The sequence below is a fragment of the Hippocampus bargibanti genome, linkage group LG09, assembly GCF_051943395.1.
Source record: "Hippocampus bargibanti isolate YZ-2025 linkage group LG09, ASM5194339v1, whole genome shotgun sequence".
NCBI classification, from domain to species: Eukaryota; Metazoa; Chordata; class Actinopteri; order Syngnathiformes; family Syngnathidae; genus Hippocampus; species Hippocampus bargibanti.
Genome location: NC_142742.1, coordinates 2155001 through 2170915, shown reverse-complemented (window position 1 = coordinate 2170915; position 15915 = coordinate 2155001). Strand labels below are relative to the sequence as shown.

General features: G+C 39.1%; 1 protein-coding gene across 1 annotated transcript in view; it reads left to right on the top strand.

The window, feature by feature from the left end:
- Positions 1 to 15915, top strand: part of LOC148893256 (nardilysin-like) — a 108222-nt gene that overhangs the window by 76368 nt on the left and 15939 nt on the right. Inside the window, exons 8-19 of the mRNA XM_089003710.1 lie at positions 669 to 894; positions 2056 to 2137; positions 4261 to 4414; positions 5803 to 5876; positions 5944 to 6039; positions 6108 to 6230; positions 9144 to 9201; positions 10353 to 10426; positions 10555 to 10624; positions 12038 to 12115; positions 14435 to 14555; positions 14779 to 14837. Coding sequence (XP_088859836.1) covers positions 669 to 894; positions 2056 to 2137; positions 4261 to 4414; positions 5803 to 5876; positions 5944 to 6039; positions 6108 to 6230; positions 9144 to 9201; positions 10353 to 10426; positions 10555 to 10624; positions 12038 to 12115; positions 14435 to 14555; positions 14779 to 14837 — 1215 coding nt within the window. The remainder of the gene's footprint in view (positions 1 to 668; positions 895 to 2055; positions 2138 to 4260; positions 4415 to 5802; positions 5877 to 5943; positions 6040 to 6107; positions 6231 to 9143; positions 9202 to 10352; positions 10427 to 10554; positions 10625 to 12037; positions 12116 to 14434; positions 14556 to 14778; positions 14838 to 15915) is intronic.

Below are 15915 nucleotides of genomic sequence, written 5' to 3'. Positions count from 1 at the left end.
CAGTTTAACAGGCTTTGTCTGTTCACTTCAGATTGACCCCAGATTTTCTGTGCTTCCATTGTGGGCCTTGTGTTAAATCCTAAGCATACAACAGCATGAAACTTTGAAATATGTCACCCAGATGATCCCACACACATGGACGAGAAAATCGGCGTTGCTCCTTGATTTTATTTTCAATATAAAAAAAATCGGTTCAAATTATTGTCAGTCTTCGTACATATTCTTCTGGTGTGCCCCACGGCTCTGTCCTGGGACCCCTCCTCTTTATCACCTACCTTCGTCCCCTTGGCAATACTCTCTGTAAATTCGGTATACGCTTTCTTTGCTTTGGGAGCCTTTTACTGAGCGAGTTGCTTATTCTGTAGCCACAAAGGGACATAAGTCTTCTTGTGCCGGTCCCAAGCCCGGATAAATACAGAGCGTTGTGTCAGGAAACAAAACAACAAAACAAACATGCGGATCAAACCTCTGAAAATGGAGGACACTGATTCGCTATGGCGACCGACCCCGTGAAGTGAAAAGCCCAAAGGAAAAGAAGTCTTCGTAGATGTAGGCCACGCCCACTTTAACACATTAAAAGGCATTTTTTTTTTTAATTTCTTTCAATCTAAAAGTGTTGATCTAATAGAGACAGACTGAATTCTCTGACTTGACTTTTGACTCTGTAGGTACATTGTGCTGGCCAACGGGCTTCGCGCTCTCCTCATCTCGGACTTCAGCAGCCCACCGACCTCGTCCGAAGATGATGAGGAAGAGGAGGAGGAAGAGGAAGAAATTGACGAAGAGGAGGAGGAAGACGATTCGAGCGAAGAAACCATGGCGGAGTCGGATGAAGGTGGCGATAATGATGATGACCGGCAGGGGACGAAGAAGAGAGGAAAGGCAGAAAAACAGGTACACCACCCACCCCGTTGATGGAGTTCCAAAATACTTTGTTCGCCCACCATGACACTTTGCATTCAAGTCAATGGATGGATGGATGGATGCATAGATGGGTGGAAGGATGGATAAATGGGTGGACGGATGGATGGATAGGTAAACATACTGATAGAAGGGTGGATGGATGGATAAATGGGTAGATGCATGGATAGATGGGTAGATGATGGATGGATGGATGGATGGATGGGTAAATGTACTGATAGAGGATTGGCTGGATGGATAAATGGGTGGATGCATGGATAGATGGGTAGATGGATGGATGGATAGATGGGTAGATGGATGGATGGATAAATGGGTAGATGCATGGATAGATGGATGGATGGATGGATGGATGGGTAAATGTACTGATAGAGGATTGGCTGGATGGATAAATGGGTGGATGCATGGATAGATGGGTAGATGGATGGATGGATAGATGGGTGGATGCATGGATAGATGGGTAGATGGATTGATGGATAGATGGGTAGATGATGGATGGATGGATGGATGGATGTACTAATAGAGGATTGGCTGGATGGATAAATGGGTGGATGCATGGATAGATGGGTAGATGGATGGATGGATGAATAGATGGATGGATGGTTTGGTGGATGGATAGATGGGTAGATGGATGGATAGATGGTTAGATGGATGATAGATGGGTATCTGGATGATGGATGGATGGTTGCGTGGATGGGTGGCTGGATGGGTGGGTGATGAATGTAATGGATGGATGTGTGGGTGGATGGATGGATAGATGGATTTTAGATGGGGACATGGATGCATAGATGGGTGCGTGGATGGATGGATAGATGGGTGGATGATGGATTTAATGGGTGGGTGGATGGATAAATGGATGGAGAGATCATCGATGGATAGATGGGTAGATGGACAGATAGATGGGTGGATGTATGGATAGAAAGATGGATAAATACATGTTTTCCCTGTTGCATGTGATGTAAACTCTACTTGTGCTCGTTTTGTGTGTGTGTGTGTGTGTGTGTGTGTGTGTGTGTGTGTGTGTGTGTGTGTGTGTGTGTGTGTGTGTGTGTGTGTGTGTGTGTGTGTGTGTGTGTGTGTGTGTGTGTGTGCGTGTGCATGTGTGTGTGTGTGTGCGCGTGTGTGTGTGTGTGTCAGTCTGCAGCCGCCCTGTGTATCGGAGTGGGCAGCTTCAGTGATCCCAGCGACCTCCCCGGCCTTGCTCACTTTCTGGAACACAGTGAGTAATTACAGTCATTGCAATGAAAGAATGGACGCCCATCGCCCGTGTGTGCGCATGTGTGTGTGTACGTACGTACGTGCATGTGTGTGTGTGTTGAAGTAGCGCTGTAAGGTTAATTCACTGGAGTCTTTTACACGCTTACCCATCACCGATGAAATTTTTGTGTGTGACACCTTCCATACATGTTTGGACATCCAAGTTGGAGGAGATAAAACAGAGACCAGAAGGGCCACCGTCAGTCACCCTTGTTAAATGTTCCTGACAACTTACTTGGACATAAAGGGGGAGGAATTATTATTCAATATACATTTAGATTTAAAAATAAAATATACATATATCTACCTAGAAATTAAAAGATGTCATTCTCAAAACGTATGAAACCAAACATGCCTCTATACTCACAATATTTAACCCAAAAAAATATTATTATAAAATATCAAATGTATTTATTGATGTATGTATTGCTGTCCATCCATCCAAAAGAATATTTCAAAATTATACTCGACTTTCTTATTCAGTGCTCAGTGACTTTTTGGGGGGGATATTTTATTCATTCATTCATTCATTTATTCATTCATTCATTCATTCATTCATTCATTCATTCATTCATGTATGTATGTATGTATGTATGTATGTATGTATGTATGTATGTATGTATGTATGTATGTATGTATGTATGTATGTATGTATTTATTTATTTATTTATTTATTTATTTATTTATTTATTCATAACAAATTTACCATAGATTTCATTTCTAAAACGAACACTAAAGCCCGTAAGAAGTCTGAGACATTTTCTAAAAAAATATATATATATATAAATAAATGAATAAATAAATACACATATAAATGAATGAATAATTATATAAAAGGTGAATGAATGACTAAATAAATAAATACACATATAAATGAATGTAAAAATAAATAAATGAATACATAAATAAATACATAAATTCATAAATTCATAAATACATAAATCTTTGCATGACTGACTAAAAAAATAATGGATAAATACACATTTAAATGAATACATAAATAAACATAAATAAACAAATACATAAACACAAATAAATAAATAAATAAATAACTCAATCAATCAATCAATAACTAAATATAAATAAATGTATTTTTTTATATGTAAATATAAATAAATACATAAATAATTAATTAACAAGTTGAATGAATGACTAAATAAATACGTGAAAAAATAAATACACAAATAAATAAATCAATAAATGAGTGAACACAATGAATAAATGAATACATAAATGAATGCATAAATAAATGAATAAATAAATAAATAAATAAATAAATACATGAAAACATAAATACATAAATAAATACATACATAAATACATAAATAAATGGGTGAACACAATGAATAAATGAATACAGAAAAAAAATGCATAAATAACTAAATACATAAATACATAAATAATTAATTAACAAGTTGAATGAATGACTAAATAAATACATGAAAAAATAAATACACAAATAAATAAATAAATTAGTGAACACAATGAATAAATGAATACATAAATGAATGCATAAATAAATAAATAAATACATGAAAAAATAAATACATAAATAAATACATAAATACATACATACATAAATACATAAATAAATACATAAATACATAAATAAATGGGTGAACACAATGAATAAATGAATACACACATAAATGCATAAATAAATAAATAAATAGATACATAATACATAAATACATAAATAAATGGGTGAACACAATGAATAAATGAATACAGAAATAAATGTATAAATAAATAAATGAATACATTTTTGAAACAATTTCAACTTTCATAACTTTGCTGCTGTGAAATGTAAATTTCTCCACTGCGAGACTAATAAAAGCAAATCCAAATCCAAAACTATGAAAGTTGCGACGTCCGTCCCAGCTGTGAAATAAAGGAGTCAACATTTTGCACCCCTGCTGGCGAAACACTTCCCGACAGTTCAGAAATATATATATTATATATATATATATATATAAAACCATATATATATATGTATATAAGGTGAAGCGCTAGTTTATCTTTGACATTTTCTGGGGTTAAATTCCGCTTACATGCTCTGTTTACCCCCGCACCGCCTCATCCCAGTGGTGTTCATGGGCAGTGAGAAGTACCCGTCTGAAAACGGCTTTGATTCCTTCCTCAAGAAGCACGGCGGCAGCGACAACGCCTCCACCGATTGCGAGAGGACCGTCTTCCAGTTTGACGTCCACCCCAAAAGCTTCAAAGAGGCACTAGACAGGTGAGACGTGCTTATGTGTGCTATGCGGGGATAACAATTTAAGCAGCCAAACTGGATGGGGGGGGGGGGGGGGAGGTGACCGGTTCAAGTGAAAAGGCTCCCACTTGCCCTTTCAACATCAACGGGAATGCAGTTGACGCTGCTGTTTTAGCGCGACGGGCCTGATTAAGAAAGTTGCGGAACCGTCGGGATTTGACGCAACCGTTTTCATTATCGCGCCGTTTATGCCGAATGAACTGTGCGGCTTAAAGGACAACCGACGTCACTTTTTTGTTTCTTAACTGACATCAGAAAAACGTTTTATAGCATCTAAAATACCCAAAACACGCAATATCATATTTTTATTCAAATGCAAAACACTGATAAAAATGACTTAAAGTGTCCAAAATCTGCAAAAAAATTAAGTCCCGCCCCCAGTTCGTGACGTCACCCAAGACGTCTTGCATTGCTGCAGAATAAAAAAAAAATGGCTTCAGATTCGGCGAATATGCTTTCTTGTTAAACATCCAGTTATGAATATGATTCAAATAGTTCTGAAGAGGAAAGCATACGTGTTTGCAATCGATTAAAGAATTTATTCCGTGTCATTTTGAGGCAACATTGGGAGGAAATGTATCACTAAAAAAAGAGGCAGAAAATGGCGACATGTGAGGAATTAATCAGCCCGTTTCCACAGGCTGATTAATTCCTTACATGGAGCTTTGTCGCCCTCTTCTGCCTCTTTCCTATACGACGTTTTCAGACCAAAGTACAGCAAAATGCATTGACGTAATGGAAAGACTGCTACAATGTGTCCTTTTTTTCGGTCAGGGGCGTTCCTTCAGTGACGTAACGTACGAAATCGTCACCAACTCAAAAATAAGACTTTGTGAATATTCATCGCAAGTCTTAAAACGTAAAATATATCTATATGCGGTGGAATCTTATTAAAATAGGCTCAGTAGAAGTCATTTGAAGCCATTTTACAAATTATGGACACAACTCGTCCGGAGACGTCGGTTGTCCTTTAAACCGTTTGCCTCTAAAGGATTTTATTTTGTGGCAACTCATCTGGAGCAAGATCCCTAAACGGGTTGCAAGAGAGAGTGTACGGTATGGCGTTACTTGTGTGTTGGAATGATGTATGAATTGTTAGTTTGATGAAACAATTTCAACATGGCCTCCTGGAGCTGTTTGGTGGCAGTGATCTGATCCTGCCTAAATGGGTTGCGGCACAGAGCAAAATTTAGTGCATTTATTTTCCATCGAAAAGAGGAAAATCGTGTCCATCTGATGGGATTTGAGCAATCTAATATCACAAAGCTACAGTTAGATTTCAAATGGCCTTGTCGACACTGCCTAAACGGGTCTGATATGGCATTCTTTTGTGAGATGTAAATCTCTTTTAGGTGGGCTCAGTTCTTCATCTGCCCCCTGATGATCCGAGAGGCGATCGACAGGGAGGTGGAGGCCGTCGATAGCGGTGAGTCCAATCCCACCCGAAAAGCACCGCTGTTTGTCTTAAGCCTTTCCCCACCGCCGCCCGTCAGAATACCAGCAGGCCAAGCCGTCGGATTCGCACAGGAAGGAGATGTTGTTTGGCAGTCTGGCTAAACCGGGACACCCCATGGGCAAATTCTGCTGGGGTGAGTCGACAGGAGGAGGTTTTCCTTCTTCGGGATGTTGATTTTGAGTCTTGTGATTGGTCGCCAAGGGAATGCACAGACTCTGAAGCGAGAGCCAAACAAAATGAAGATTAGCGTCTACAACCGACTACGAGCCTTCTGGGAAAGATACTACTCTGCGCATTACATGACCTTGGCTGTCCAGTCCAGAGGTCAGCAAGATCTTTCTTTCTTGGCCTCAATGTGTGGGTTTTCACCGGGTATTCCAGTTTCCTCCCATTTTCCAAAGACAGACCTGCCAGGCTGATTGAACACCTTAAATTGTCCCGAGACGTGAATTTGAACGCAGATGGCTTTTTGCGATTGGCTGGCAATCCGTTCAGGGTGTCCCCACGCTGAATACCCGAAGATGGCCGGGATAGGCTCCAGCAACCTCCCTGCGACCTTTGCGAGGATAAAGCAGTCAAACTAATGGATGAAAAAAAATTAGGGTGTGACAATCATGAATCCATACCATACCCTAATTTCATCTCGTCAGCGCCCCCTTCTTTTATGTTGGATTTCTGCGGGTATTCCAGTTTCCTCCCATTTTCCCAAAACAACCCTGGCAGGCTAATTGAACACCCCAAATTGTCCCTAGAACGGATTCTGAACACCATACCAAGTTTCATCTTGTCAGCTTCCCCCTTATCTTGTGTGGGTTTTCTCCGGGTATTCCAGTTTCCTCCCATTTTCCCAAAACAACCCTGGCAGGCTAATTGAACACCCCAAATTGTCCCTAGAACTGATTCTGAACACCATAACAAGTTTCATCTTGTCAGCTCCCCCTTATCTCGTGTGGGTTTTCTGCGGGTATTCCAGTTTCATCCCATTTTCCAAAAACAAGCCTGGCAGGCTGATTGAACACCCCAAATTGTCACTGGAACTGATTCTGAACGCGGATGGTGGTTTGTCACTATGTACTCTGTGATTGGCTGGCAATCCGTTCAGGGTGTCCTCGTCTAGTACCTGAAGACGGTTTGGATAGGCTCCAGCGACCCCTTGTGAGGGTAAAGCAGTACAAAAAAAATGGATGGATGGACAGATAATTGATTTAATTAAAGATTTGTGTGTAACAGTCATGAATCTGTACCCAAGTTTCATCTCGTCAGCTTCCGAGGATTGGTGACCTTTGACCTCAACCACGTGACGTAAATAAACTGGGCTATTTGGTGCCATCTTGCGACATCTTTAGCAGTTTTAATAATAATAATAATACATTCCATTTATAAGCGCCTTTCAAAACTCTCAAGGCCACTTTACAGTCACAGGATCAGTTTTTCTGTGTGTGAGCAGCGGCAGCCAAATGCGCCAGCGTTCACTCAACCCGGAATAACTCAAATAGATGGAAAGTTAGCTAGCTAGCCAGACAATAGACAACCAATCGATCGCCAGCCAGCCAGACAGACAGCCAACACATAGCAAACAGCCAGCCAGCTAGCTATCTAGCCGGCTACATAGCTAGCTAGCCATTTGCTATACACTAGCCATCCAACTAGCCAGCCAGCCAGCCATCCACCATTCAAAGCATACAAAAAAAACACCCGGTTTTGCCCGTAAAATCTCACGGTGCAGTTTCACAAGGTCACATGGCCGCCCAACGCGGTTTTTTTCGTGGGATGAAATTTCCGCTCTGCGGTGATCCACGTGTGGCATCGGTCAACAACCCGCTGGTGGGCAGATTGACAGAAATCTTTAACGAGGCAATCCGCTGATTTAATTGACTGCTAATGAAGGCCCGCAAAGCTCTAATGAGGAGCCCGCCTGCGCCTGTCCGTCGATGGGCCGAGCGCGGCTAATTATTCGCCGCTCGCCTCGGGTCGCCGCCTTCATTCCCGGTGATGTCATCGGCGGCTTCCCGGCTCGTTCTCGCAGGAAATAGCAGGCGGCTCATTAACAGCTGCCGACGCGTCCCGGGATGACTTGTTTTGACATTTGTGTCCCAAAAAATAGCGCTATTTTTTTTTTATATATCGCAAATCATGTTCTTGTCTTTTCGAATCGCACTGGATTTGAGAGAATACAGTGATAACTTGGCTTACGAACTTAATTAGTTCCCAGACAGAGTGTCAAAGGTGAAAAGTGTGTATCCCAAAAATTAATTTCCCATAGGAAACCATTAAAATGAGAATAATCCGATCATAGGTCCCCATAGAACATAATTGTCTACTTTCTAATTTTCTAAGCTAATAGATAGCCTAGTAACTCGGATAGAAAACTAGTTAGCTAATAGATAGCTAACAGATGGCTAGCTAGGTCTTCACTCTACCTAGAAGTAACTCAGATAGAAAGCTAGCTAGCTAATAGACAGCTAGATAAGTCGGATAGAAAGCTAGTTAGCTAATAGATAGCTAAGAGATGGCTAGCTAGGCCTTCACTCTACCCAGAAGTAACTCAGATAGAAAGCTAGCTAGCTAATAGACAGCTAGATAACTCGGATAGAAAGCTAGTTAGCTAATAGATAGCTAACAGATGGCTAGCTAGGTCTTCACTCTACCCAGAAGTAACTCAGATAGAAAGCTAGCTAGCTAATAGACAGCTAGATAACTCGGATAGAAAGCTAGTTAGCTAATAGATAGCTAACAGATGGCTAGCTAGGCCTTCACTCAACCCTGAAGTAACTCAGATAGAAAGCTAGCTAGCTAATAGACAGCTAGATAACTCGGATAGAAAGCTAGTTAGCTAATAGATAGCTAACAGATGGCTAGCTAGGTCTTCACTCTACCTAGAAGTAACTCAGATAGAAAGCTAGCTAGCTAATAGACAGCTAATAGATAGCTAAGTAACTCGGATAGAAAGCTAGTTAGCTAATAGATAGCTAACAGATGGCTAGCTAGGCCTTCACTCAACCATGAAGTAACTCAGATAGAAAGCTAGCTAGCTAATAGACAGCTAATAGATAGCTAAGTAACGCGGATAGAAAGCTAGCTCGTTAATAGATCCACTTAATGATTTCCGATATCTTCCGGGGAAAATTCCCCACAAAATCGCTCGAAATCTGCGAAAGCTAGCTATATGTCGCCACGCGCCGATTTTGCCGCTAGCCCAAAAAGAAAGAAATCACATTTGTGATTGTGCACCTGCAGAAAAGCTGGACACGTTGGAGATGTGGGTGCGCGAGATCTTCAGTCAGGTTCCCAACAAGTGAGTGTCGCTTTTCTTCACACTGGAGATAATAATAAAAATAAATAAATAAATACATGAACAAATAAATGAATGAATGGATAAATAAATAAACAAATAAATAAATAAATGGGTGAATGGGCGAATGGATGAATAAATAATAATAATAATAATAATAATAATAATAATAATAATAATAGAAAGTAAATAAATACATGAAAAAATAAAATAAAAGAATGATATTATAGATAAATAAATAAATAAATGAATGAATTGATGAACAAATGAATAAATAAACAAATACAAAAATAAATGAACAAATAAATAAATGAATGAATGGATAAATAAATGGGTGAATGGACAAATGGATGAACAAATGAATAAATAATAATAATAATAATAATAATAATAGGAAGTAAATAAATACATGAAAAAATAAAATAAAAGAATGATAGGATAAATTAATAAATGAATGAATTGATGAACAAATGAATAAATAAACAAATACAAAAATAAATGAATAAATAAATACATGAACAAATAAATAAATGAATGGATGGATAAATAAATAAATGGGTGAATGGACAAATGGATGATCAAATGAATAAATAATAATAATAATAATAATAATAGGAAGTAAATAAATACATGAAACAATAAAATAAAAGATTGATAGGATAAATGAATGAATTGATGAACAAATGAATAAATAAACAAATACAAAAATAAATGAATAAATAAATACATGAACAAATAAATAAATGAATGGATGGATAAATAAATAAATGGGTGAATGGACAAATGGATGATCAAATGAATAAATAATAATAATAATAATAATAATAATAATAATAGGAAGTAAATAAATACATGACAAAATAAAATAAAAGAATGATTGTATAAATAAATAAATGAATTGATGAACAAATTAATAAATAAACAAATACATAAATAAATGAATGACTAAATAAATGAACGTTTGTAATCAGCCCATTATAAGTATATTTTTAAAAAAATACTGTTAGCTTCCTCTTTACATGTTGAAATTTGATGGTGTGATGACAATTTCCTTCCTGACGTGTCAAGACATTTTCATTTCCACATTCATTAATTGACTAATTCACTTTTTTTTTCCAACGTTCTCTCGTGATGTTGAACGTTGGTGTCATCAGCGGCCTTGCCAAGCCGGATTTCTCCAACATGCTGGATCCCTTCGACACGCCATCTTTCAACAAATTATACAGAGGTACACCATCCCGTCGATATTTGCCGTCGGGATGCTTAAAATCTGTCCGTTGAGACCAAAATATTAAAAATATTGTTGAAATATTTCAAGGTCATTCCTGTCAATGTCGTGTTTGTGTTCACTTGCAGTTATTCCCATTCGGAAGGTGCACGCCTTGAATATCACTTGGGCGCTCCCCCCTCAAGAAAAGCACTACAGGTGAGCGTTCTAGCGTCTAGACGGGTGCGTGAGGAAAGGGCCGTTTGCGCCGTTGTGGGTGGGAGTGAGCGCTTTTTATTGTATGGATATTTGAACACAAACGGTGGAGAAACAAATGTCGACAGATATTATATTAATTTATGAATGTTGTAATGACTGACAGAACACCATTCAACCAGTTTGAAAAAAAAAAAACTATATGAACTCATTAACTGCCAGATGATATGCAAATATGTGTCCACTCCGGTGCCAGGGTTTTTGTCATTGTCACTTAAATTTTAGGACCCACAGAATATTGAGTTTTAGGACTACATAAAAATTCAATACAGCGGTAGAAACCTTAGACTTTCTTCTTTCATCTGGAAAAAAAAGTTAATTCCTAAGTTATATGGGTCTGGAGTTATATAAGCTTGAAATGTGGGCAGCAGTACAAAATACAATACAATACATATTGATTAATATAGCGCTTTAACAACAGCTGAAGCTGTGACTAATAATAATAATAATAATAATAATAATAATAATAATAATAATAATAAATTTCATTTGTAAGCGCCTTTCAAAACTCTCATGGTCACTTTACAGTCACTGGATCAGTTTTTCTGTGGGTGAGCAGTGGCAGCCACATACGCCAGCGTTCATTCAACCCGGAATAACTCAAATAAATAAAAAGCTAGCTAGCTAGCTATTAAATAGCTAACAGATAGCCAGCCAGCTAGCTAATAGATAACTAATACATAACCAGTTAGCTAGCTAATAGATAGCTAGCCAGCCAGCTATATAGCTAACAGACAGCTAATAGATAGCCAGCTATCTAATAGATAGCTAGCTAGCCGGCTAGATAGCCCACAGATAGCCAGCAAGCTAGCCAATAGATAGCATTTCCAACATTGTTTGAAACATGTAATTCCAACATGGAAGTCTAGTACGCTCAACAAAGTGTTAACACGGACAAAAGGCTAATGCTGCACCCTCGTGGAAGGGAAAAAAACATTCCCAGAGGTCTGACCGGCACTTTATAGACACCCTAAAACCCAAACAAATTCGGGAATAGCGCTCCACGTCTCACTTTTCAAATCCCGAATAAATTCAGCAACGAATGAGTTAATACCAACCGGTAGATACTGTTTATTTGACGAAAAATACATCATTTTATGAAGTAGTATAAGTACTACATTTTTTATTTGTCTCTGAATACTTTATGATCATACATATTTTCATGACTTTACACCGAAATATTGTTTTTAATTTTGTTTGTTTATTGAGCACATGAACATTTCGGATATATGTAATCAATAGTATGCAGTACACACCCCCCCCCGCATTGTCTTGAGGGGATTTGATTATTATTATTATTATTATTATTATTATTATTATTATTATCCATCCTAACAATTTTTTTCCCTTTCACAGAGTGAAACCTCTTCACTACATATCGTGGTTGATTGGCCACGAAGGCCCAGGAAGTATCCTCTCAACGCTTAGGAGGAAGTGAGGAATTTTTTTTCTTTGCTTTTCTCGTACAAAAGCGCTCCAAATAAAACCCTGATTTAAAGGACAACCGACACCTCCGGATAATGTTGCGTCAATAATTTGTAAAATCACTTCAAATGACTTCTACTGAGCGCATTTGACAAAGATTCCATCGCATACAGCTCTATTTTACGTTTTAAGACTCGCGCTGAATATTCCGGAAGTCTTGTTTTCGAGTTGATGACGATCCCGTAAGTGACGTCACGGAAGGAACGCCCCTGACCGAGAAAACTACATGAATAACGCAATGGTGAATCGTTGTGTGTCGCAGCCAATTGCGGTAACACGCATAAAGAATGTGTAAGTTGACACAAATTCCCAGCAGACAAATACGTAAATATAGAGTAAGTATAGAGTAAAGATAAATAAAACATCTTGTGCATTTTCTGGGACGCTACATTGTCGTCCAAACGGCTCGAATTGTTACGGAAGGACTTGCAAACATTTATGCTTTCCTCTTCGGAACTATTTGAATCATATTCATAACTGGATGAGTAACAAGAAAGCATCTTGTCAGAATCTGAACTCTCTGAAGCCATTGTTTTGATTCTGGAGCATGGCAGTTTGTGAAGGAGTATCCTGGCGTGACGTCACGAACAAGGGGGCGGGACTTTCTGAATCTGCCCAGTTTCAAGCTCATTTTATGGCAGTTTTGGGACACTTTAAGTCATTTTTATTGATGTTTTGCATTCGACTCAAAATATGAGCCTGCGTGTTTTGGCTATTTTAGATGCTATAAAACGTTTTTTTTTTCTGATGGCAGTTGTGTCGGTTGTCCTTTAAACATCTTCATTTTACTGGAGGGGGGGGGGGGGGCACCACCTGTTTTTTTTTTTCTCGAGAGCCTCTCTGGCTCTTGTTACTAAAAAAACAAACTCAGTCATCTCACAATACAAAGCAGTCCCCCCCACGCCCCCCTGTGTCGACACCACTCAGCGGCTCAGATAGAAGGTTCCAGACGCTTTTGTTTTTTTCCGGCGCTTGATGAATGACGACAGCGGACGACTTGGAGAGCGCTCCAAAAAAAAAAGCCAGTCGAGTGCTTTAGTGTGTTAAGTGGGGGTTGCGGCGTAAAGTGGCCCCTCGGTGGTTATTTGGGCCAAGGGAAGGCAATGAAGCCTCGTGTCCTTTTCATTCAACCCCCTTACACCACCTCTCAGTTTCACGCAGTCCGTATCTTCTAGCGGTCAGTCATATCCTGTCCATAGTTGGCAACAAAACAAATGTATTTTTTTTTTTTACTAGATCTATTTTACAGTTGGCGATCAAACGAACAAAAGTTTATTTTCCTCTGCATATCTATTTGCTTTCTAACTAGTTAGCTGGCTACCTAGCGCGCTATCTATTTGCTATCTATTCCCTATCTAACTAGCGAGCTGGCTACCTAGCTAGCTATCTATTTGCTATCTATTTGTTATCTAACTAACTAGCTGGCTACCTGTCTATCTATGTATTTGCTATCTAACTAGCTAGCTGGCTACCTACTACCTACCTCGCAAGCTAATAGATAGCTAATATATAGCTAGCTAGTTAGATAGTGAATAGATATCAAATAGATAGCTAGATAGGTAGCCAGCTAGCTAGTTAGATAGCAAATAGATAGCTAGCTCGGTAGCCAGCTAGCTAGTTAGATAGCAAATAGATAGGTAGCTAGATATATAGTAGTTATCTATTAGCTAGCTAGCTACCTATAAAAGTTATCTATTAGCTAGCTAGCTACCTATCTAGCTATCTATTTGCTATCTAACTAGATACCTAGAAAAGAGATAACTAATATATAGCTAGCTAGCTAGTTATATAGTGAATAGATAGCAAATAGATAGCTAGATAGGTAGCCAGCTAGCTAGTTAGATAGCAAAAAGATAGCTAGATAGCTCACTAATAGTTAACTAATATAGGTAGCTAGCTAGCTAATAGATAACTAATATATAGCTAGGTACCTATCTAGCTATCTATTTGCTATCTAACTAGCTATCTGGCTACCAAGCTAGCTATCTGTTTGCTATCTAACTAGCTAGTTAGCTACCTAGCTATCTAGCTATCTATTTCCTATGTATTCACTATCTAACTAGCTGGCTAGCTATATATTAGTTATATATTAGCTAGCTAGCTAGCTAATCGGATGTTACCTGTATTTATATGGTTCGCAATCGCAAACTCCGAGTTTCCTGAACGCAACATAGTGATAACTGCTCTGGAGATTGGATTAATGTTTTTTTTCTTATCAAAAAAAGTAGGCGGTGCTTGCTAATCGATGCTCACTGTGAATGATGGCAGGTGCTGGGCTCTCAATCTTTTCGGGGGCAACAGCGAAAGCGGCTTCGATCAAAACACCACCTACTCCATTTTCTCCATCTCCGTCACGCTCACCGACGAAGGTTTCCACAACTTCTACCAGGTGACCCCCCCGACGCCCCAACAGGGTTATTTCAGGGAAAAGCCCCGTGCTGTCGGTTGCCGTGGTAACGCCGGCTAACCAGGCACTCAAGCAGCAAAGGAACTGATTTTTTTTTTCTCAGACTGTCTTATTGGAAAATAACTGCTCTTGAATTCGAGGACACCCTTAACATCCACATCCATCCAATGCGTATTTTGAAATGATTTGATTTGAATTTCTGCAGGTGACTCACCTGGTGTTCCAGTACCTCAAGATGCTGCAGATCCTCGGACCGCAAAAAAGGCATAAATAGACGCACACGCTCACATCATATGCATTTCCACCTCCGACGAGAATTCCGAACGGGGTATCAAAACTCACATTTTTGGAGACCGTTGTCGTACCCAGTCACATTTGTACCATACCTAAAATCTGCCGCCATTTAGCGATTTGTTGCCGAGGTTTTTACTCCAGAAATTGTTCCCATAGGGGATGTATATTTTTATCTAGCTATCTATCTATCTGTCTAGTTATCTAGCTATCTAGCTCTTTATCCAGCTATCTATCTAGCAATCTCGCTAGCTAGCTAGATAGCTCATTCTGTCTTTCTCTCACTCTCTCTCACTCTCTAGCTATCTACCAATCTATCTGTCTATGTAGCTATCTAGCTAGCTATCTAGCTGTCTCGCTATCTTGCTATTTAGCTATCTACTGCAGCTATCTAGCTATATCGCTAGCTATCTAGCTAGGTCTCTCTATCTTTCTCACAGTCTCGCTCTCTAGCCATCTAGGAATCTATCTATCTAGCTGTCTCGCTATCTTGCTATTTTGCTATCTACTGCAGCTATCTAGCTAGCTCACTAGCTATTTAGCTAGGTCTCTATCTTTCTCACAGTCTCGCTCTCTAGCCATCTAGCAATCTATCTATCTAGCTATCTATCTAGCTGTCTCGCTATCTTGCTATTTAGCTATCTACTGCAGCTATCTCGCTATCTCGCTAGCTATCTAGCTAGGTCTCTCTATCTTTCTCTCACTATCTCGCTCTCTAGCCATCTAGCAATCTATCTAGCTATCTATCTAGCTGTCTCGCGATCTTGCTATTTAGCTATCTACTGCAGCTATCTAGCTATCTTGCTCTCTCGCTAGCTATCTAGCTAGGTCTCTCTATCTTTCTCTCACTCTCACTCTCTCTAGCAATCTAGCTATCTCGGTATCTAGCTATCGATCTAGGTGTCTCGCTATATTGCTATTTAGCTATCTACTTCAGCTATCTAGCTATCTCGGTCTCTTGCTAGCTATCTTGCTATGTCTCTCGATCTTTCTCTCACTGTCTCGCTCTCTAGCCATCTAGCAATCTATCTATCTAGCTAGCTATCTATCT